This window comes from Peromyscus leucopus, chromosome X (assembly GCF_004664715.2).
Source record: "Peromyscus leucopus breed LL Stock chromosome X, UCI_PerLeu_2.1, whole genome shotgun sequence".
Classification (NCBI taxonomy): domain Eukaryota; kingdom Metazoa; phylum Chordata; class Mammalia; order Rodentia; family Cricetidae; genus Peromyscus; species Peromyscus leucopus.
This window is the reverse complement of record NC_051083.1, coordinates 119593486-119617373: the sequence shown is the minus strand read 5'-3', so window position 1 is coordinate 119617373 and position 23888 is coordinate 119593486. Positions and strand designations below refer to the sequence as shown.

The 23888-nt window shown below is 42.6% G+C and overlaps 1 protein-coding gene across 1 annotated transcript; it reads right to left on the bottom strand.

The window, feature by feature from the left end:
* Positions 1-5367: 5367 nt before the first annotated feature.
* Vgll1 (vestigial like family member 1) lies at positions 5368-23764 on the bottom strand. Its single transcript, XM_037199155.1, has 5 exons — positions 23565-23764; positions 19650-19888; positions 10066-10521; positions 8270-8320; positions 5368-5917 (listed from the first exon to the last, which is right to left on the bottom strand). Exons 2-5 carry the CDS (start codon positions 19861-19863, stop codon positions 5874-5876), a joined length of 765 nt encoding a protein of 254 aa, XP_037055050.1. The 5' UTR covers positions 19864-19888; positions 23565-23764; the 3' UTR covers positions 5368-5873.
* Between the last annotated feature and the right edge of the window lie 124 nt (positions 23765-23888).

Sequence of the window (23888 nt, the reverse complement as noted above, 5' to 3'; positions counted from 1 at the left end):
TTTTGTTTTTAAATTTTTTAAATGTATTTCCATTTTTTCAAGATGGCATCTCATTCTAGCCCAGACTGGCCTGGAATAAATTCACTATGTAGCAGGATTGTAACAAACCCATGGTGATCATCCTTTGTCAACTTCCAGAACCACAGCCCCCTCATCCTTTTTTAGACAGGGTCTCCCTATATAGTCCTGTGTGGCCTGGAACTCATTATGTAGACAAGGATGGCCTCGAACTCAGAGATCCACCTGCCTCTGCCTCCTGAGTGCTGGGAATAAAGGCATGTGAGTGCCACCACCCAGCCCAGATAATCCCATTTTGAAGGGTGATCCTGGCTGCATCTCTCTATATCTGACACATTTCTCTCCAAAAGACAGACTCTTGTGGCTGGAAATGACCTTAGAGGTCAACTTATTTTACACATGGGGGACTAAGATTGCTGAGGTAGGAAAGGGGATTGTTGGATGAAAGTGAATAATTCAAGATGGCTCAGCTAGCTATAAAGAGGTGACCAGAACCCACGTGACCTAACTCTTAGAAAAAGCCTTAAGAAAGCCTTTCATTTTTATTTTGTTTTGAACAAAGTTGTAGTTTATTAAGAATAAGCATTAAAAATGGGTGTCATGCCTTCTACATGTGATTTCACTACTTAGGAAGTAGAGACAAGAGGATCAAACATTCAAGGCCACCTTTGGCTACAAAGTGAGTTTGTTTCCGCTTGGGCTACAGAAGACTTCGTCTCAAAAAAAGAAAAGATCAAATTGCTTGGATTTGTTGATTGGTTGGCTTGTTCATGGGCTTTTGTTGTTATCACTGTTGTTTATTTTATGTAGCCCCTGCTGTCCTGGAACTCACTATGTAGACAAGACTGGTCTCAAACTCATAGAGATCCATCTTCCTCTACCTCCCAAGTTCTGGGATTAAAAGTATGTTCCACCACAACTGGCAAGATTTTTTAATATAAATTTAAGCATAGAAATAGGAAAGAGAGGAAGAGAGAGAAGTATGGAGAATGGGAGGAGGAAAGGAGAGAGCCACAAAGAGACTTAAGAATCAAGTGTACATACCCAAGAGTGGGTTCTGACTTTTTCAGAGAATCACCAGGGCTTCCCATTTTGAAAAAGTAATGGTGCTGGCCAGTGGTGGCGCGCACACACCTTTAATCCCAGGACTGGTGAGGCAGGCAGATCTCTGAGTTCGAGGCCAGCCTGGTCTACAAAGAGAGTTCCAGGACAGTCAGGGGCTACACAGAGAAGACCTGTCTCAAAAAAAATAGGAAGAAAAAAAGAAAAGAAAAGAAAGGTTAATGGAGTGTCACATGCAAACTGATCGAAATGAAGAAAAGATTACCAAATTTATTTTTGAAAAGATTTTTTAAATTTTATTTATTCTTCTCTCATACATTACATCCCAATCAGTTTCCCCTCCCTCCACTCCTCCTCAGTTGCCCCCACTCTCCCCCAAATCCACTCCTCCTGTTTTCTTTAGCAAAGAGCAGACCTCCCAGGGTTATCAACTGAACATAGAATAGCTAGTTACAAAGACTAGGCCCAAACCCTCATATGAAGGCTGGATAAGGCAACCCAGTAGGAGGAAGAGGGTCCCAAGAGCAGGTAAAAGAGTCAGAGGAAGCCCCCACTGCCACTCTTAGGAGTTTCACAAGAACAACAAGCTACACAACTGTAACATACATGCAGAGTGCCTAGGTCGGTCCCATGCAGGTTCGCTGGTTGTTGCTTTAGTCTCTGTGAACCCCTGTGAGCCCTGTTTAGTTGATTCTGTGGGTTTTCTTGTGATGTCCTTGACACCTCTGGCTCCCACAATCCTTCCTCCCCCTCTTTTCTCAGGATTCCCTGAGTTTCACCTAATGTTTGGCTGTGGGTCTCTGCATCTGTTCCCGTCAGTTGCTGGATGAAGCTTCTCAGATGATGATTATGCTAGACTCCAGTCTACAAGTTAGCAGAGCATCATTAGAAATCATTTCATTGACTTTTGTTTTCCAGTCGTGTTTGGTTCTATCCTAGGTCTTTAGCCTGTCCAGCCTCCAGTCTCTGTCCTGACCATCCAGTGTCAGGCATTGGCTCCCTCTCATTGTGTTTATGGTTTATACGGAAGAGAAAACTTTATTGTAATTAGCACTGAAGCAGGACTGATTTCATTTTCAGTGTTACTCATGATACTGCGTTCTGGAATGGAAGAATGTTTAAATGTAAGTAAACTTCAGTTGCATCTGCAAAAGACATTCATTCCCATTTGGAACTCCTCTTTTTACATTTACTTATTTTTATTATGTGAATGGATGTTTTGCTTGCATGTATGTCTGTATCATGTGCATGCAGTGCCCATGGAAGCAAGAAGGTATCAGATCCCACACCTAGAACTGGTGCTGAGAATCAAAGTTGGCACCTTTGAAAGATTAATTAGTGCTCTTAATTGCTGAGTTATCTCCCCAGCCCCTCACTTGGAAGGTTTTATTTATTTTCTTGACAGTTTTCATACATGCATATAATGGATTTTATTTTTGCTCCCATTTGCCTCTTCTCTTCCATACCCTCATCCCTGCCACTTCTGCTGAAACCCTTCTTTCCAAACAGTTTCTTCCTACTTCCACTGAATTTCATTAAGATTGTCTACCAACATTTCATCTTGAATGGGGCAAGGGACTCATGTGGCCTTCCTTGGAAGTTTTAAGATAGTCTTTGTTCAGGTTGATCAATGGAATCAAATTGAAGACCCAGATGTAAATCCACACATCTATTGACACCTGATTTTTAACAAAGAAGCTAGAAATATACAATGGAAAAAAAGAAAGCATCTTCAACAAATGATGCTGGTCTAACTGGATGTCGGCATATAGAAGATTGCGAATAGATCCATATCTTTTGCCATGCACAAAACTCACATCCAAGTGGATAAAAAGACCTCAACATAAGTCCAGACATACTGAACATGGTAGAAAAGAATGTGGGGAATAGCCTTGAATGCATTGAGACAGGAGACAACTTCCTAAACAGAACACCAATAGCACAGGCACTAAGATCAACACTTAATAAATGGACCTCATGAAACGGAAAAGGTTCTCTAAGGCAAAGGACACTGTCAAGAAGATAAAACAGCAGCCTGCAGAATTAGAAAATATTTTCACCAATCCCACATCCAACAGAAGGCTAGTATCCAAAATATATAAAGAACTCAGGAAACTAGACACCAACAAGCCAAATAATCTAATTAAAAATGGGATGCAGATATAAACAGAGAATTCTCAACAGAGGAAACTTAAATGACCGAGAAACAAAGAAATGTTCAACATCCTTAGCCATCAGGGAAATGCAAACCAAAACTACATTGAGATTCTATCTTACACCTGTCAGGATGGCTAAGATCAAAAACAGAAGTGACAGCTCATGATGGCAAGGATGTAGATAGAGTAAGGGAAACACTCCTCCATTGCTGGTGGGAGTGCAAACTTGTACAGCCACTATGAAAATCAATATGGTGGTTCCTCAGAAAATTGAGAATCAATCTACCTTAAGACCCAGCTATACCATTCTTGAGCATATACCCAAAAGACACTCCAACCTACCACAAAAATACTTGCTCAACTATGTAGGAGTGGGAGATGTCTCTGACTCTTTATCTGCTTTTGAGACCCCTTTCCTCTTACTGGGTTGCCTCATCCAGCCTGGATATGAGGGGATGTGCCTAGTCTTATTGTAACTTGCTATTCCATGTTCAGTTGATATCTCTGGCAGGCCTGCTCTTTTATTGAAGGGAAATAGAGGAGGAGTAGATCTGGGGAAGAGGGAAGGAACAGGGAGGACTGGGAAGAGTGGAGAGAGGGGAATAAAAGAAGAATAAAAGAAAAAAAAGATAGTCTTGTTACCTTTTTTTTTTTTTTTTTTTTTTTTTTTTTTTTTTTTTTTTTTTTTTTGCTTTTGTAGAGACAGGCATCGTTTAAATACGTGAGAATTCCCAGCCTTCTTGAAGCACTTTCAGTTCTTTTAGTTTGTAAAGGTCAGAAATGGGTGTGTGTGATAGAGTGAGGGCCAAGGGAGTTGATGAGTCAGAGCCCACCACGCTGCTGTCAAATGTTCCCAACTATAGGGAGATGTGAATGAGGTTTCTGAGCTCCAGCCCTACAGGACTTCCCACACCACCAAGACTGATTGAGCTTGTGGAAACTGCCATTTCCTGCCCCTCCCCCTCCACTAGCATGCCACCAGATTTTCCACCAGCGCATATGTGAGGTCACACACAGTACAAGGGGCCAGCTACCCCTCCTGGGTGTGTGTCAGGAATGGTACATATTTTGTGAGGGGTAGGGTAGGACATTTTAAAATTGCAAAAGTAAAATGGCAAAGCGAATGAGAAAAGTCAGGTGGGCACCGGAAGACAGGATAGATCCAGAAGTCTAAATCAAAGATTAAATAGCAGTTGATGTGGACAAGGATTTGTCTATGTGTGTTGGAGGAGCATGGAGTCTCCTGGTAACAGGAGTTCCTTTGCCCCCTCTTAGTTGAAGTAGGAAATTTGGCAGCTGCTTGTATTTTTATTTAAGGGTATGTTTCAGGGGTTTGGAGCTGAATGATAATGCCAACCACAGGGTTGTTGGGAAGTTTAAATGAGATAGTGGATGGCAAAAATCAATACAAGACGAAAAGAAAATCCTTAGACTACAAACTAGTAGCATCTAAAACCAGCACAGTTTTATTCTTCTTCACCCTTTGTGCTGTTGCATCAGAGCAAGTATGTCGTGGATGGGGAACACTGATGGCAGGGCTTCTGGGGGTGTCACATAGCAAGTCCCCAGGTCACACCAATACGATGCTATCTACCAGACTGGGGAGATGAAGCAAACCTCACTGTGTCCCTCCAGTTTAACAAAAGCTGCTGTGAATAGCTGCATGAATGACCCCAACAGTTCGGTGCTTTAAAACAGTCACTGTCACCCAGATATTGCTAACTCTGACCACCAAAGTGGACATGCGTGGTTTGTGAAAGCTAGTTAGGCTCCTTGAGGAGGCGACAAGGCCCCCTAAGGTTGAAATTTGCACCCATTAGGTGCCAGATGCCATGGTCCTCATCTTTAGAGCAAGGCATGACAGAAATTCATGGAAGTGCAACCATGAAATGCCCTTAATCTTCTAGAATAGGTTCTGCTCCAGCAGCAGGTCTGTGCTGCAGCAGGGGACTTTGTTCAGTTCTTACCTCAGATTTCTCAACAATGCCCCTTTGAATCAGTTATCTAGAACCGAAGAACTAAATTTTCTAAGCAAAATATTTCATTGAACAGATCTAGATGAAGGTTTTCCGGCTTCTCTATAGAGTCTACAGTCTAGACATTGGAGATGGAGGGAGTCAGCAGCCTCAAATAGTTCTCATTTTTATTTGTCTTTTCTCTGAGGCAGGAGCAAGGTTGACTGCAGTCTGGTTGAAGCTGGAACATTCTTGGGCTGTTTGGGTCCCTTGATTTAGTCAGAAAAGCCAAACAGCCTTGTAAAAGCCCATGGGCCCAGGTTTGGTTTAAAGGACACTGCTTGGGAACCTGAGAGCCCATGGCTTCTAAGGAAAAGAGCAATAGACACAGTGAGGCCAAACAACGAACAGCAGGTGAATCTCTGTGCATTCTACCCCACAACAGCTCTTTCCTACATTTTATAAGCTGAGAATTTGCTTATGTTTGAAAACCCCTGCCATCGGGCACAGTTTCTAAGGAAAAGCAGAGCCAAATTTAAAAGAGAGCAGCGACTTGTGCCTGATTTGGTATTGCTTAGTAGCAGAGACAGAAAGCAGCAGCAATGCTTCTAGGACTTCTGGATCCACAGTAGAAAAGCATGCTCATGCTGCGCAGAGAGAAATTCTGTTCTTTCAACTGAGGCTAATAAAAGTAGAAGTCTCTTCTTCTCTCTGGAGACCGGCTTCCTGGAAAACAGGGTAAGTGAGATGGTGAAGAAGTTAGTTTTAGAATCAACTGAGCAGCCAAGTGTGGTAGCATGTGCCTTTAATCCCAGCACTCTGGAGGCAGAGGCAGGTGGATCTCTCTAAGTTCGAGGCCAGCCTGGGCTACAAAGCGAGTTCCAGGACACCCAGGGCTGTTACACAGAGAAAGCTTGTCTTGAAAAAACAAAAACAAAACAAACAAACAAAGAAAAAAGAATAAAATGAGCCTAGGTATGAATCCAGGGTTACCACTGCCTAGCTATGTGGCCTTGGACCACATCCCTAACTTATCTGAACTCTGCTTTCCTTAAGTTGAATGGATATATTAATAATGAATAGTTCCTAAGATTCTAGTATAAGACCACATCACTGGCAGATAATGTCAGTTGTATTTCTTATCATACCTTCTTCACATTTCTTTTCCTTGATTAAATACAATGTGTGGGGCCTCAGAAAACAAACAAGAAACAAAACTCCACTATGCTTACTTAGAGCCAGATTGTCTGTGGCCTTGATTTTAACTGTATCAGTACCCCTTTCTCAACCATAAATCTAAATGATATGCTTCATGAACCACGCTATGATATCATTTGCAAAATAAAAATCTTTAAGATAAGGGAAATAATTGCACCAATTATTTATATTTTTTATTTCATTTTAAATGACTTAATTTTGACCTTTGCTTACTTAATCTTCAAATCCTTTGATCAATGTAACTTAAAATACCATAAAATCAAATAAATATGTATATTTGTCCTTACACAAATCCAAAGCACGTATTTCCCCTTAGCTCTACTTAATACACTTGCTAACTTTGCTTCTGAAATTCTTTTCTGGGGTGTGCTTGAGGCCCCTGCTTTACTGGTATGGAAGTCCTAAGGCAGAGAGAGACTCCAACTACTGGCTGCAGCCTGGAGTATGGCCTCCTGCTGCCATGGTCACCACAGAACTAAATGAGGTCTGAGCCCAGGAACTATGCTGATGGTTCTTATTTTTGTTCTTAGAGTAAGTTTGAGGTATAAAATGCCTTCTAAAAAGTCCAATACTCTTCTCTTTTGGTTCTGTTTTATGTCAGAAATAAATCTGCTAAGAAAGCACTCTGGGCCAACAATGTACCACTAAGCTGTACTCCTGAGACACTTTATACTGTTGCAATGGCTAACTATATGTCTTAGTTAGGATTTCTATTGCTGTGAAGAGACACCATGACCATGGCAACTCTTATAAAGGAAAACATTTAATTGTGGTGGCTTGCTTACAGTTTCAGTGGTTCAGTCCATTATGGTGGGACACAGCAGTGTGCAGACAGACATGGTGCTGGCTACATGGTGCAGCAGGAAGGGGACTATCTCCCTGGGAGCAGCATACGAGACCTCAAAGCCCACTCCCACAGTGACACACTTCCTCCAACAAGGCCACACCTACTCTAACATAGCCACACCCCCTAATAATAAGTACCACTCCCTTTGGGTACTATTTTCTTTCAAACCACCACGTTATAGCTAAGTATTATTCTAAGCATTCACATACATTATTTTATTAAATTTCCATAGAACCTCTCTATGGTAGTCACTATATAATTTATTTATTTATTTATTTATTTATTTATTTATTTATTTATTTATTTATTTTTGAGACAGGGTTTCTCTGTGTAGTTTTGGAGCCTGTCCTGGAACTTTCTCTGTAGATCAGGATGGCCTTGAATTCAGAGATCCACCTGCCTCTTCACCACCACCCAGTGGTGGTCACTATTTTTATGGTCATTTTATAAGTAAAGCAACTAAGTCATAGGGAGGTTCACAAACTGTGAGCAAGTCCCTGAGACTAGTAATTATCAAAGCTGGAATTGGAGTCTGGAACTTAGTTAGGCTTCATCAAAGCTTCTTCCCTTTCTACCCAAATTGTCCTCAGTTTGAAGCTGCTAATTTCAAATTTTGTATAGAGCCCAGGTTCCTGTCCTTGGGCCTCAGACACATTTTCCCTGACTACAGATTCAGTCCTGAGGTGGCTGAAAGCTGAACATCTGGAACAGCTAATCCTCATGGATTCATTCATCTTTGTGAGTCACCTTGACTGAGTTGGGCTCAGATGAAAGAATTCGGTAGAATTGCTTCTCTGGCAAAATGAGAGCATGTTCAAGAAATTTTGCAAAACACACAGGGCATGTTTGGACCCTTTGAAACTGAGATGAAACCCATGCTATCTATGAAAACACTAATAGTGAGAACAAGGCTCTAGGAAGCTGCTGGAGACTCTGGTTGCTATAGTACACACTCGTGACGTTTGTTTTCAGGGCACAGAGCTACACTGTGAAAGTCTGACCCCTTTACTTACTTTCATTGCCAAGACTGGAACTGGCAGATCCATGACCATAGATTTTCTTGTCTAGAAAAGAAGAAGAAAACATGAACAGAAATGAAACCTTGGGCTGGGAGCCTGTAGCACCCCCAGAGATCCCAGATTGCTTGCCCCTCACTTTATGGACACAAAACACAATTTCTCTTATCAAATGCTGAAAACAGGGGATTCTGCCCATAAAATGTCCTTTGGCAACTTCTTCCCATCTCCCAGGCAGAGCTAATGAAAGATCTGTAACTTACTTAGTGAATTCTGGGCTATTAGACACCAGTGAATGCAAGAAATGTCAACATTGGTAGGGGTATGTGAAGTGTTTCTCCAGTTGAGACTTAGATAATAAACATTTGTGTGAATGTGTGTGGCAGTCTTGGGACTAGACAATGCCTGCGTCATCCTTTAGTCCTGATGTATCTCGCTTATAGTAGATGCCGACTAAAGGTTTGTTGAATCGGATTGGAACTGTACAGAGCTGTTATATTTGGAAAATGCTGATTTGAACCATCTGCTTTCTCAGCAACTGTTGGAATAGAGTTCTGCTGTGTGTATGCAGAGATATACATATAAACACAGTTGGTCCCATTTTCCTTCTGAATCCAGTAGAAGATTTTTGAAAAAGAAGGTAGGAATATAAGTTTTCAGAAGTTTCCTAAGCATTCCATTTGTATGATTTCTTCTCTCTATATATAGCTAATCAAAGTATGGAAATAGTGGGGTCCTATTTTAATGGGAAATTTGTTTTCAACATGGGGGCATAGTGTCAGACTTTGTGGGCTATGCTGAATCGGCCCTTTGTGGACTGTGTGCTTAATCACAGCTAGTAGAACATCCAGTGATTTGCTTCAGGTGTGAAACCACAGATGTAGATGGGCTTGAAAGTTGTGAAAGAAAATAATTCACTCAGGGACCAGAATCCTAGAGGATGCAGGCTTGGCCTCATGAAAGAGTATGATTTATCTATCAAGCATTTCATAAGAATGGCAAATCTTATGGCAGAAGGTGTCACTATTTGGGTGAAAGTATAATGCACTCAATTCTCCTCCATCTTTTCTTTAAACAACACTGAAGGGACTCTGGTTTTCTGATGAGTATTTTGAATCCAGCAGCCACTGCTTGGATATATGTTGGGTGAATGAGTGAAGAAAGTGTGGGCAAGCCTGGTGGCTGACTTTTGTGCAGGGGGAGAAGAAGTGAACGGGGCGCAAAAACCCAAAGGAAAGTGAGCAGGAGCCCAGTGTGCAGGAGGGCGTCACAGACAACCAGACACTGTTGTAACTGCAGTCAGCTATGGGGCTGCCTCTCCAGCGGCTTTGAATTTTAATGTGTGGAGCAGATGGTTGGTATAGATTGCCCTTGTTTTTGCCCAGGAGTCTGGCATCATTGCAAGTTGTCAACTTGTTTGGAGAACAGAGTTTGAGCCTGTAGGTACGTCATAGAGCTCTGTTTTGCAAATAGATTATTTAGTGGAGTGGAGGTAAATATGAGACTCTATGATTTTAGGCATAAGCCCATCATTTTTTCCAGGACAAAGCCAAGTCAACAGACTGGGGAGATTATTTCAGGCCAAGTCTGCCTGTCTGGCTGTCTCCTTTAGCCATTAAACTGTGTATGTCAATGTGGCCTAGTGAAAATATATGGAAGTTTAATGTAAAATAATGCCTCTCGGCAGCAGCCTGATCTATGTCCAGAGTGGCAGTAATTACTCTTAGTCCCTAATGTCATCCCAGCTGCCTCTCAACCATAGTGACCTTGAAAGTATCTGTAAGCATCCTTACAGTGGTCTGAGTTGGGAGGCAGGTTGGTGAGCAATCCTGTGCTTCCGGCTATCTTGGCGGGGTTGCCATTCTTCCTGGTTGCAGGTTCCAGAGGACGGTTTAGGTATCTATCCTGCTGGAGTAAATGTAGGAAGGACCCACGTCTCCCATCAGGGTAGACCTCTGGAGCCGGATGCCTGTCAGGAAAGGCACGAGAGTAAGCAGGCCCTAGGAAGTCTGGCCTCTCTTGGGAGGAAAAATGACACATCTCTTGAGGATGTGCAGAGGGGGCCTTGGGCATAGACAGCGGGTACTGATCTATAGCCTTAGGACCATATTCATGCAAGCTGCTGCTGCTGCTGCTGCTGCTCCTGCTGCTGCTGCTGCTGCTGCTGGCACCATTTCCAAGAGATGCTTCTGGCCGTGCCTTTGTCCAAGAAGAAGTGAGACGCCACTGATTCGGGGGCATGCTGCTATCTGGAAAAGATTCAGACTTATGTTAGGTATTTTCTCCAAATGTCCGAAATAGAAGTACTTTATTATTTCTGATTCATGTATAATATATATTATATACATATTCATGAATATATATATATATATATATATATATATACTTAATTTTATTGTTTGTATGTGAGAGAGAGGTGTGTGTGTAAGTGCAGGAGACTGGCCATAGCAGAGATCAGAAAATAACTTTCAGGAGTCAGTTCTTTCCTTCCCTGATGGGTTCCAGGGATTGAGATGAAGTCGTCGGACTTTCTTGGCAAGTGGTTTTTACCCACTGAGCAATCCTTCCAGCCCCATAGTATATTTTTTGACTTGAAGTAAGCAGAAAATGTTTTTAAAAACCCACATTAACCACCATGTCCATAAATAGCTACTGCCCCCTCAAGATTTATTTATATTATTTTTCAGGCTGATTTTGCTTCATTAAAATATTATGAATATCATTGAGTGTGGTATCACATGCTTATAATTTTCATGCTCAGAAGACTGAGGCAGGAGGATTGGCTTGAGTTCAAGGCCAGCCTGGGCTACACAGTGAATCTAAGGGCATTCTGGGCTACAGTGTAAGCACTGTGTCAAGAAACAAGCAAAACAAACATCCTCCCACAGCACTGAATAGAGCCAAACATGAGCTTTTTTTTCAAGTTCTAATTTCATGTCATCACTTCCTCCCAAGAGATTTATGCACAAGCTTAAGTCCAGAAAAACTTAAGGTAAAAACATTAAACATTCGTTATTTTGACTGAATCCAGAAGAGAGGTACAACATGATTTAGAACAAGATAAAATGGAAAGACACCCCACTTCAGGATGAGATACAGAAGGCACGACTTTATTTTCATCAGGATCATTCTCTTTTGCTTAAGGTCTATGTTGTATTTTAGTTCTTTTTACTAAAGAAGTCTTTACATGGTATCAAGTTATTTGACAGGAGATCAGCACATGGATAATACAAACACTAGCTTTTACATGGCTCTATACTGTTCTATCATAGGGCAGTAATAGACTAACAAAGATTCCATTTGTGAGCAGCTCAGTTCCCATGTTTTCAATTATGTCACTGACATCTCAGTGAACAACTTTGCACATGCATCTTTGCACCTCCATGAACATTGGCTCCTTAAGAAATCTTCTGTAACTAAGTATTTGTTCAGTTGTCACTGTTGTTTAGCTCTATCTTATAACTGATACTTTAAATATAGCAAATGGAAGGACTCCACAGAACCGTACAAAGAAATTAGTTCTTACCTGTACTAGCCTTTCATACAACTCTAGGAACTGAAACCTAATCTTAGACATGAAAATTGTAAGAAACTGGGCCATGGTAGCTAAGTATAATAGGCTGGTAGAAAACTGAGCAAGAGGAATGTATGCTGGGTAGGAAAGTAGTTGCTTGGTCCTCATCCTGCAACAGGAGAATGGTTGGTTGGCATCAACAGGCGACACCGCTCCTACTTGTCAAGTTCATGGGAACTGACTAAAGGGAGGGAATCTTCTTGGGTCCCTATTCTAATTGCACTTAGGGTAGCGGCGCACTCTGAGATCTCAAATGTCTACCATAGCCCAGAACATGAATGGATATTTTCCCATTTTCAGCATCCACGCAGGCAAGAGCAGGGAGCGAAGTTCTGCCAGATGGGGCTTAAAGCCTGGAGCCTCTCATCTGTCTAATACAATGGAGAAGTAGGCAGGGAGGGGGAGCGTGACTTTGATGACAAAGGAGAATTGGCTAGCAGGGGAGTCTGTCTGAGACACTGGTGCCCTTTCCCTCCATGGGCGCCTCTTTCATCTCTCCTGAACGTTTAGTTTGAATGGATTTTGGATAAAATGAAAGACCATCTTAGAGGTCAGTGCAGGGCTGCTAGAGTGTCCCTACCCATCACAGTAGCTTTGCCTATAATGTGGATGATAAACATAAAAGAATCCAGATCACCTAGGATACAGGCGTTCAGATCAACATCTCACATCCCTCACAATTAGCAATGGTCATAGCAGGCTCTTCTAATGAAACAATAGACTAGGATATATATTGGGATATATTTCCTACGAGTAAACATTACTTTTAAAAGTTGATATTTCTAGCTACTAGCAACTCAGGGCACTGTGTGCCCTGGAACAGAATGATTAAGCTGATTTCATATAATCAGTGCCCATGCTTCATATTTAATGGGAGTACTGCATGTCCTAAGCACAAATTATAAACAAAGCCCAGCTCTGACAACTGGACACTTTCCATCTGAACTGGCTTTACAGATCTCATACATATGCCTCAGGTGCTCACTGAATGTCTGAGATATGGAAAGCAGGGCCACAGAAGGTTTGGACTGTTTCTCTTAACTGTTTCTGTTCCAGTTAAGGGGACTTAGGCAATATACCATTGTCCTAAGTCCCATGTAGTCACTGGGTGCAGCACAGTACAGTTTAGATGGGAGAATGTAGGAGTGCACGGGGGTTTCATCCCTGAAGTCATAGCACCCCAGTGATTGTGGGTGGTCTGAGAGACCCACTTTTCTAGAGTAGGCTTGGATGCTTGTGGCCCGTTGAGTGGAGACCCTGCATTGGGTGGGCTACTCTTTCTCGGGGGTCTTGGGCAACTATGCCTGCAGCACCGCCCATCTAGTCTTTGGGCACAGGGTGACACCTTAAACCATAACTTAGACTTTCTCAAGGTTGCTGCTGCAGTGACAGTCTTATCCAAATGCCTCCTCTTAATTTCTTTTGGATGCATGTGCAAGAGACCCCAAGTGATGACTTTGGTGCTTTCTCAAATCCAAAGTGACTTGAATGGGCGGAGAGCACTTGAACACATGGATTCAGGGTCACTTGAGGAAGATTAGGATTTTTATTTCAATAAGAATATAGATGGCTTCCACTCCATATACTCCAACCCTAAGCATCTAGACCCCGCCTCTTAGTTCCTTCCATCCATGACTGTAGAATTCCTGAGGCTGCTCAGTCTGAAGGAATTCCGGTCAGGAATGTCCAGAAAGTCAGAAAGTGCTGCTCTCCATTCCTCATTATTTAAATTAAAGTGGTAGCCATTCCTCCCTTCTCCCAAGAATACTCACAGATACTACCATTCCCACCCATGTACACTTTTGGAAACCCCAGAACCTTCTAGAAGGCCTTTCTTGTACTATAAAGTTTGCATTCAAATCAGAGAATGATCCTGCCTCCATGTTTGGATGGGAGCCCAGACCTTCTATTCTGGACTAGTTTCTAGATACACAAACTCTAACATCATCTTCTTCGAAATATGAATCTCCAGTCTAGAGTGTATCCTGCTTGTTTTCTTCACAGCAGTGGTTAAATAATCTATCCATTCACTCACTGATGTTCTTTCCCACTACCCAGCATGCATGGTGTTAGCTCATTTCTCCTCTCCACCGTCATATCCCTGGGAATTCTCACTATTCCTGGCACATAGCATGTTCTGGTGACATATCCCAATGAATGCACACATATATATTCAGTTACAAACATAGGAGTATGTGAATATACACAAACACACACACACATATAAAATTGCAAATATGTATATATACTCACAAATGTGTCCATACATAAGCACATGCACACACAATACACACACCTCTTCACTGAACCTTTCTATTTTAAGGTGAGCAGGGAACTTGGCACTTTACCACATTATTGAAGCTGGAGGAAAGACAGATTGGCATAATATTACATATATATATGTGTGTGTGTGTATATATATACATATATATATGTATATATATGTGTGTATATATATATAGAGAGAGAGAGAGAGAGAGAGAGAGAGAGAGAGAGAGAGAGAGAGAGATACACACAATCTCTACAATTTCTGGGTATTTTACTCTGTTTGCTGTTACAAGATGCCTGAGACTGGGTTTATTTAGCTCATAGCTAGGGAGGCAGAGAGATCAGTCAAACCCCAGCACTGGTGAAGCCACTCTAGTGAATGGCCTCATTACAGAAGTGTGTATAAGACTGATTCCATGGGGAGACAGGAAGACAGGTAGCACCTTAGGGGTCAAACTCACTCTTGTATAAGAACTCACTCTCTTGATAATTGAGGACTAATGCAGAGTCTCAGGAGAACTGCTTTAATTCCTTCTGAGAGGAGCGACCCACCTCTTAAAAGATCTTACCGCCTTTCATATCAGCACACTGAAACATTACTGAGGACACAGTCAATGTGTAACCAAACTATAGCCTTGGTCACCTCACCAACAACAGTTTATCTTAAGGATATTCATAGACACAAGCAAAAATTTAGCTTCAAGGATGCTTAAAGGTTTGTTAATACTATACCAAAAGGTTATCGATAATCTAGATGTTATAAAATCAATGAATGTGCTACATATAAAGCATGATGCTCTTGAGCTAAAAAATACTGTCATAGAATAAGTAACAATAGCACAAAGATGTATCATTCTGCTTATTGTCAAATAAAAAATAGATTATAACCTATTATACACAAAGTGGCTTTGCATAAAATTTGAGGTGTATGCATTTTTGTTTTCAAACTTTTCAAAATGAACCATTATTCTGAAGGTTAAACAATTCTGTTTTTTAAGACAGTCTCACTGTTCTTCCCAGACTGGCCCTAAGCTGGTCTCAAACAATCCTCCTGCCTTAGCTTCCGAAGTAGCTGGGATTACAGGCAAACCTCACTACATCCAGCTAAGCGATTTTTAAAACCCAAACCAAAAAGGGACTTGACTCATAAACAACCAAAATAAGCTACAGGTGTGAAAATAAATATATGATTGGTTGATTGCCTTTCTTCTGACTCTTTCATCTAGTCTCCATCCTCCTTCCCTCCCCTTCCTTCTCATCCTCTTCCCTTCTTCCTCTTTCTCTGCCTTTAATACTAGTGCATTATAACCCCATGTGGCACTTTGTCTGAAGAATGCACACACACACACACACACACACCTTACAGCAGAAAAGTCCAACTTTTGGCCTCCACAGTCTGCACATATTGACTTTGTGTTCTTTGTCCACATGACTGGTGACACATGTCCCTCCATATTTTATTCACCCCAACGACAAAAATGCATGATCTTTGAACTAACTAATGACAAAATCCTACCACAGTTGGAGAATCAGCTTAGAGAGACAGTCCTATTCTGGGACACCAAAGAGTCCTGGTCAGTCCTATCCTCTCCATCTTACTTCCCCAGGGCACCCAGTCTCTCTTTGCTAGATATCCAGATTCCTTTTCCTAACAGAGATTTTGGATGCAGAATGTAGGCTTGTATCTTCAGGTTGAGTGGCTGACCTTTGTGGTAAGATTCTGGACAAGTGACTGGACTAGGCACCTCAGCTTCCTCGCCAGAAATATGGGTCCGGTAATCAATAGGGTTGGTGTGAAGATATGGTAAGATAAGCCATATGGCAGTTTCCAGCAAAAGGCCTTCACATCATAGTCATGATATATATGTCACAATATATTCCCAGGTGCCCTCCAGTTACTGCCACCACCCCTAAAGGTAAGCACCATAGATTTGATTTGCTAGTCAGTAGTAGTAGTAGTAGTAGTAGTAGTAGTGGTGGTGGTAGTAGTAGTGGTAGTAGTATTTTAAACAAACTCCCCCAAACATCCTTCACTGGCCCCAAACTCTCACTCACCCTACTACAGTCTCCCAATTGCTGCGACTGCAGGTGTGTGCACTACACGCAACCAGCTTTGCTCATCTTTAGATTGCCTAAACTGTGGTCACTTTTGAGGAATGGAGTAAATGCAGTTATTTCATGTGGCATCTGGCACCTCGCAGAGGCAAGGGACACACAGGCCCAAGTCCCCTTTTCTCACTGGAAAGGAAGGCACCATGTTGGCAGTGCTCAAGAGACCACAAGCAAGTAGCAAGACTGTATCTCACATAGCTATTCTCCAGCGATGAGAAACATGGTGTTTCTTTGCCATCCCACTAATGGCGACAGATAGGAAGCCTTTGAGAATGACTATAGAGGACCTGCGCAGGCTCAGGTCAGCACCCCTAACCTTCTCTTAACAGCCCTTGAGCATGTTACCAGGTCTAAGAATGTACCTGAGACTGGGGCTGGGAGAAGGGGGGCAGGAAAAACACAGGTTAGGACAAGCCCCCATGAGCACCACAACCATACCCTGCCTCAAGAAATCAAAGTTATTGAAGTTTGCCCAGATACTGACTCTGAAGTCGCCAATGTCCTCTTAAAGAGGAGGTAACTCTAAGATCTCTTCAGCTATTTTATTTCCCAAAGTACACCTATTGTGTATTATACACATATAATTAAAAGAAATAAACAACTCAGGCTTAGGGGAAGAAGCCAGAAAATTTGGTGGCATTTCCATATAGGTCTCTGTGTTTGGACCTTGCATATTTGGCTTGACAGAGTGCCTTTAGAATGTGGGCAAATCTGCTCTGGGTCCTGTGAATGGGGGCCTGTTCTCCTCTGCCTGGCTGAGTAGTGCCGGGGCTGCCTGGGGTTGGCCTAAAAGGGTTAAGAGAATGCTAAGCAGCAGTCAGTAATGAAAGGCCACTTCATAAATTCTCACCGCGTTTGAGGCTGGCTGTGTGTCACATAACACCACCAATGAGAACCCCTACCAGCCTGGACTTCTTTCATGGAGCCCTTCCTTGAGGCAACCAAGCTGAGGAGAAACCTCCTAGCTATGATAAGAGAAGCCTTGAGGGAGACAGTCTTTTCTGCACTTGCTCAGTTAGCTAATGAAATACTCGCCTAGCCCCAAACCAAATGAGACAACGTAAGGAGTCTGTGAGACTGTCGTGAAGAAAATGCCAAATCCAATGAAGCTCACTGGGGAAGAAAGCCCTCATCCCTCTTTGGCCCAGGGAAGCCGGTTTTCTAAAGAAACAAGCCTGTGCCCAAGTCCCCTAAGTAGGCAACAGCTTCCTAGAGTCATACAAGGTGAGGTCACAAGTCCCAGAAAACACTAGAATAGCCACACAACAAAGCCCTGTACAGCATAAAAGCTCATGGGAGGGGCCTGATGCTCTCTGATCCTAATGCTTTGAATGTAGGCCATCATATCATAACAGTCATTCCAAACAGCATGGCACCACCCTTGCTACTTGTCACAACACTTGCTACTTGTCACTTGGTGTTCATTATCTCACCAACTAATTGAAAGCATCCTTTTGTAGTTTAATAATTGTCCGTTAGCATCAAGAAAGCAGGTACAGGCAGATGAAGGGACATACCCTGAGATCACACTCACAGGGAGTAGTAGAGCTACCTGGCACCAGGCTAACTGGTTCTAAGTCTATGTATCACAAAGCAGCCCTTCTGTGTAGTGACCTTATCTGTGGACTCAATGTGACTTGTCTTCTCTGAAAGTCCCATTGGATCTTAATCTCTCTAGTGAGGTATTAAGAGGTACAAAATGTAGTTACTCTATTGTGATTACAGGAGGGGTCTTTGGGAGATGATTAGGGATTCAATAACATCATCAGAATTGGTACTGCATGATTAAACTTCAAGTGGCTTTATGACAAGAAGTAGAGAAGCCAGATAATATGCATACTTTCCTGGTCCCTTGCTATGCGATGTACTGCATTGTGACTGTCAACAAGAAGACAATAGCAGAAATAGGCCCTTGATCTTGGATCAGAGCTCTGTGCCAAAATATTTTTTTTTCCTTTTTTGAGACAAGGTCTCATGTACTCCAATGCTGGCCTTGAACTCCCTATATAGCTGAGGATGATTTTGAAGTCCTGGTCTTCCTGCCTCCATATTTCACATGCTAAGATTATAAGGATGTGCTACCATGGCCAGTTTTTGTGGTGCTGAAGCTCAAATTCAGGGCTCCAAGCATGCTAGACAAGTACTCTACCAACTGAGCCACATCCCTAGCACAAATCCCTTTTCTTTGTAACATCCAGTCTGTGTCATTGTGCTGTGCTCCAAATCACAGTTCCATTCACCCAAGCAGTATTTACTGAGTGACTCCCATGAGACAGGCATCATGGTAAGTAGTTGGGAAACAGCACTTACCAGATTGAGTACCCAATGCCATATGATCTTCCACATCATTCTAACCCACAAGATTCTCTGAGAAAATCCCATCACTTGCCTAGAAAATTAAGTTCTGCAAAGGTCAGCACATCAGATACACACTGATGCCTTGTCTATGGCAGAAGAACAAAAGCAGGGTGATGGACTCTGCACATATATGTCCTTGCTTACAGAAAGGGGCTTCACACATCCACTTTGCATAAACCGCCCCAATTAGAGCCCCCCATAGTCAGCCTATGACACAAGGCATCCAGCATGTGTGCCTGGCCACAGAAATAGTGAGCTCCTAAAATGACTTCGGCCTCAGCCTGCATGAACCTGTTGAGAAGATAAAAGGGACCCACATTGCCTAACTCCATCAGACACAGGAGCCACAATGTCTAGAATCCAGGAATACTTTTAGAAGTCCAGAAATTCTTATTTTGAAACCAAAAGATTATGGAACTGATACTCCACGTATGAATAAAAAATCGCATATAGTCTGAATCAAGTCCATTTTTATACAAATGAAATTATAAATTGCGATTTTTATGGAGGAAGGGACCCATGAAGGCACAAGTGCCTCAGGTCTGTGAAAGGCATACCATGGCCCCTGCTCCATGGCCATGGCTTCCCCCGAACAAGCATTTGCATCACACATTGTGACATAGCTCTCTTGAGCAATGGACACCCCTGATCTTGTGAGGGGTGGGAGAGGGATGTGGCAAGACTCCTCATGGGCCTCCCTCTGGCTTTGCCCTTGCTTGCCAGATCATCCACTACTGGCTGGCAGGAGGCTGGATTGTCCTTGATCTTATTGTGGATCCTTTGGTGTGCTTGCCCTCAGGCCAATAGTAGTAATAATACCGCTGATAAGCTGGTCAGAGTGGACAATGGCAGAGCTCTTAGCCTGTGCAGACTAGAAAACTCAGACTGGAAAACACAATCAAGGAAACAAGGAGAAAAGTCACCTCCTTTCACTAAGCACTGTCCATTTTACCCTAAATGTCTGTCTGGTGTTTCTCAGTAGGCAGTGTGATTTGCCTTTACCAGACACACAGGTAGCCGAGAATATGGAGTACCACAAAGAGTCCCCTCCCTCTTAACACTCACCATTCCTGAGGATCACATTGTCACCCTGGCTCAAGGAACTCCATCCCTGGGGCCTCTTGAGCTTGCTCAGAGCTCTGGAGAAGTGCTCATCCACCACACTGCTGATGTCCCCTTGGAAGTAGGTAAAAACGACGGACCGGGCATCCCATTCTGTCTTCACTGGTTTTTGGCTGCTTTGGGGAATGCGGACACCAGTCTTCCTCATGTCTTCCATTGTGAGTGAGTGACACAGGAGATAGCTGAGAACCAAATGAAAAATGTCACTAGCCCTATTTTACCAAGTGGCTCAGTTGAAGTCTGGGTGAATGGCATTCTTTTCTTTCTTTTTTTAATTGACACTTATGAGTTTCAGAAGGACATCTTCATATGGCTACATAATGTACTTTGACTATGTCGCCCCCATTCTATGTTATCCCCATTAAGGATAAACAGTTTGCTCCTACAAGTACAGGTCCTCAGTGGACCTCACAAGGAGCCACAGGGTTCTTGAAAAACAGCAAGCCCAATGTAATGAGAGTTCAGGAAACAGCTTTCCAAAGCTCGGCCAAGCACTGATAGTGGCCGTCTCTTTTCAAAGGGGATTATCAAGCAGCCAGATTAGAAAAGCACCATGAAGAGGAGGTGGCAGAGCATCGAGGCCAAATAACAGAGTGATTTGCCTTCTGCAGAAGTATGTTCCTCCCAGATGCATGAACCAAGGTCAGTCCAGAACCTCCTCAGGCAGACTCCCTTGAGAGCTTGACTAAGCAATCCAAGGTGGTCCAGATACTGTGTACCAGCACTCTTTCCAGCCTGACTACTTCCATGCAAGAGAGTAAATCACACCCAACCTCCCGTGAGACTGTCCTACACAGAACCCTGTCCATCTTAGAAGCTAGCAATTACAGCAGCACCAGCTCAAAGGTCTTTGGACACCCACATTCATAACCAAAAAGAGCTCTCCAAAACCCACTTTTTTGACAGTATATTATAGCTACATTATTGGAAAGCTAAAGACTGGATGTTCTGTTTGTCACTGCTCACCAGCTGTTTGCTGTCTTGTCTTGGCATTGAACTGCATTATTCACAGCAGCATTCCAACCCTGCCAGTTCCTTCATGTCCTTCCTTCTAGTTCGAATCTCTATTGGCACCAAGACCAGGGCCTGGTTCCCTTTCCTAGGGAAGTAGCCTGCCTGGGACTGTCTTTACCTTGAAACTCAACCAGACTTGCTGTGTGCTCTAGCTAGCAGTATATTTAATCTATTCAATCTTGTGAACATAACAAAAAATGACTAGGGTTTAATATATGGCTTTTCTGTCTAGTCTATGAGATCCTATGTATTGTAGAGTCTTTCTTACAAATTTCTTGATGTCTGAACACAAACTGATGCTCAATAAACAATGACTGAATACCATTTCACAGAATGGAAGTACAATGCAAGGAAATAATGGAAGATTAGGAGTCAGAGGCCTGAGTGCATAACCTTGAGGTAGAGGGTAACAAATCCCTCCAGGCTTCATGTTGTTCTTAGAAGGATTTGAATAGTGTGAATTCTTCAGCTAGCGTTCTATGATTCTTTTATGGTTAGTTATGCTAGGGACATTAGGAAGAAATCTGGAAACAAGCAGGGGAACTTTCTAATTTGTTTTGGTTTGGTTTAGATTTTTGAGACAGGGTTTCTCTGTGTAGCCAGGGCTGTCCTGGGACTCACTCTGTAGACTAGGCTGGCCTCTAATGGGGATTTTTTTAAATGGCTCTCTTTTTGGATCATTCTACCCCAGCCATGCACACACAAATACTTCTACATAAACATTCATGACAGTTGTGTTTACAACCCCACCAAAGGAAACTGATTAAATAAGTCTATTACTGGGAAAATACATTTTCTGTGATATATTCACACCATGGAATATTACTTAGCAGTAAAGTAGAACAAACTAACACTACATACAACACTGATAAATCTCATGATATTGAGTAAAAAGGACAAATAAAAAAGACCACATATTATATGGGTTCACTTATCTGAAACAAGCACAGATAACCTACAGCGCTAGAAGCTGGAATAGCCAATGCTTGTGGCATAGAGACTGAGGAGGAAGAGGCAAGAAGGAACCCTCACCACTGCTGCAATGTCCCATATCTTTTCCCCCAGTACATGAAGGGGTATAGCAAGGTATCTCTGTGTAACCCTGGCTTATCTCAAATGTCCACTCCTCTTGCCTCAGACTCCTGAGGACTAGGGTTGAAGGCACTGAAACATCACATGCCTTGTCTTGATGAGGGTGGCAGTTACTACACTAGTCAAAACTCATCAAATTATATACTGAAGGTCTATTTTACAGTGGGTGAACTATTACTCAATAAAAATACAATGTATATTCAGATTCTTTGAGTTGTCAATACAAAGAAAAGGTATTAGGGATGATAAAGGAACACGTATGTGGAGATGCTGGCATTTTAAAGCTACGGTCTACAACAGCTATTTGTGCTGGAAGCTGTCCCTATATCTTCTCCAGTGTTTTGACCTTCAAAGTAGACATTATCACCCCCATTTTCAAATGAGCAAAGTAGATGTTAGAGAGGGTGAAATAAAGGTATATAGCGGCAACGCTGGCATTCAGATTCAGGTCTCTCGGGCTCTAGCCTCTATCTGCCTTTAACTGTTCTAAGTGATGAGTGGAAAAGTCTCTCCGCCTCTTCTAGTCTCAGTCCCTCCACCTATCAAATGTGGGGATGGGGCAGACCTCTGAGTCATGAGCCAGGACACTAAAGCAAGGAATGCAAGCAAACCCCCAGTCTTCTCCCTCAGGGCTTTCCTTGAAGGCTCCAACTGTCTGGTGCTGCAGGTACCACTTATTACCTTTGCAGGACAGTCCTCTCAGGCTCTGCCTTGCCAGCAGCCACCGTGCTTGGCTCAGGCTTGACACAGCTTGCAAACTCTTAGCTAATTTCCCCTGAAGCCACACAGAAAGAACTAGCCAGATTCTTGAGACAGCATGGCCACAAACACATTTCTAGTCTCACTGGGTATAGACCAAGAAAGCACATGTCAAATGACCAGGGAAAAGCCAGAGATCATCCCAGATCACTTGGAGAGCTCATACAGTAAACTATTAGAGACATTGAATCAACCACAAGTTCTACCACTGCCTCTCTTTTTCTCCGCACACACAGGAACACACACTCAGCAAGTGTAACTTCTCGGGATCCCGCCTACAAGGAATTCTCTGGGCTATACTTGACTCCATTGGAAATGGCAATTGATGGATATTTAAATCCAGAGAGTTAAGCTGGGTGTTGTGACAAATCCGTGTGGTTCCAGCATGCTGAGGAGGTTGGAGTAAGAGGACCTGGGCAACACAGTGAACTCTGACTAAACAAAAAAAAAAAACAAAAAAAAAAAAAAAAAAAAAATTAAGTAAATCGACTTTAAAAGGATACACATTCTGATCATTGTCATTTGTTTTAATCCTATGAAGAACTAAATTTCACCACATCCCTATGAAAATCTTGAGTGCCTCATTTTCCAATGAAAGAGGGGTGGACTGACCTGGGTCAAAAAGATACCGCAAAGCTGATTCTAAGGAGATGTCAAGAAGAAAAATAAAGACCCAGAATGTTCCAAGTAGACCCTGAAATATTACCTAAACTACTGTAGAACGTCTCCGGAGGAGGACTCCAAAGCCAGAAGAATAGCCTCTAGTCTTCCACGCGGACACTATATAGACACTTTTACCACACGCCTGCAAAACGCATCAAGCACTCCGGGGATCGGCTGCAGTCAATGACGGCAGTTGTAAGTGACTAATTGGAGCGAAATCCCCCGAATTTCAGATTAAATCTCACTTAACACAATGTATCATGACTTCCAATTCACTCCCATGGGAATTTCTATCTGTCTTCCCACTCTCAAGTCCCCAGTTTCTCTTACCTTAATTCTCAGCAGTTACCTGAGACAGCAAAATCCTCCTCCGGTTTTGGAGTAGCTCAACAACTGTGGAAGCAGGATCTGGGGATGTGTACCCTCCCTCTGCGATTTTCTACCCCTCTAGCTGGGGTTGTGCAAGGCGTTTCCTGCTAGCTATCTATTAAGAATGCAGAAAATGCACTCCAGCGAGTCAACCTGGTTGGGCACCTGCAGGAATGAGGAAAAGAGATAGCTATTTTGTATTTCTTTATTTTTTTTCGTTAAAAAGCACGTTGTGGTATTGTCTCCTCAACTGGAAGCCAATTGTTTGCCCAAAACCTCTGTGCA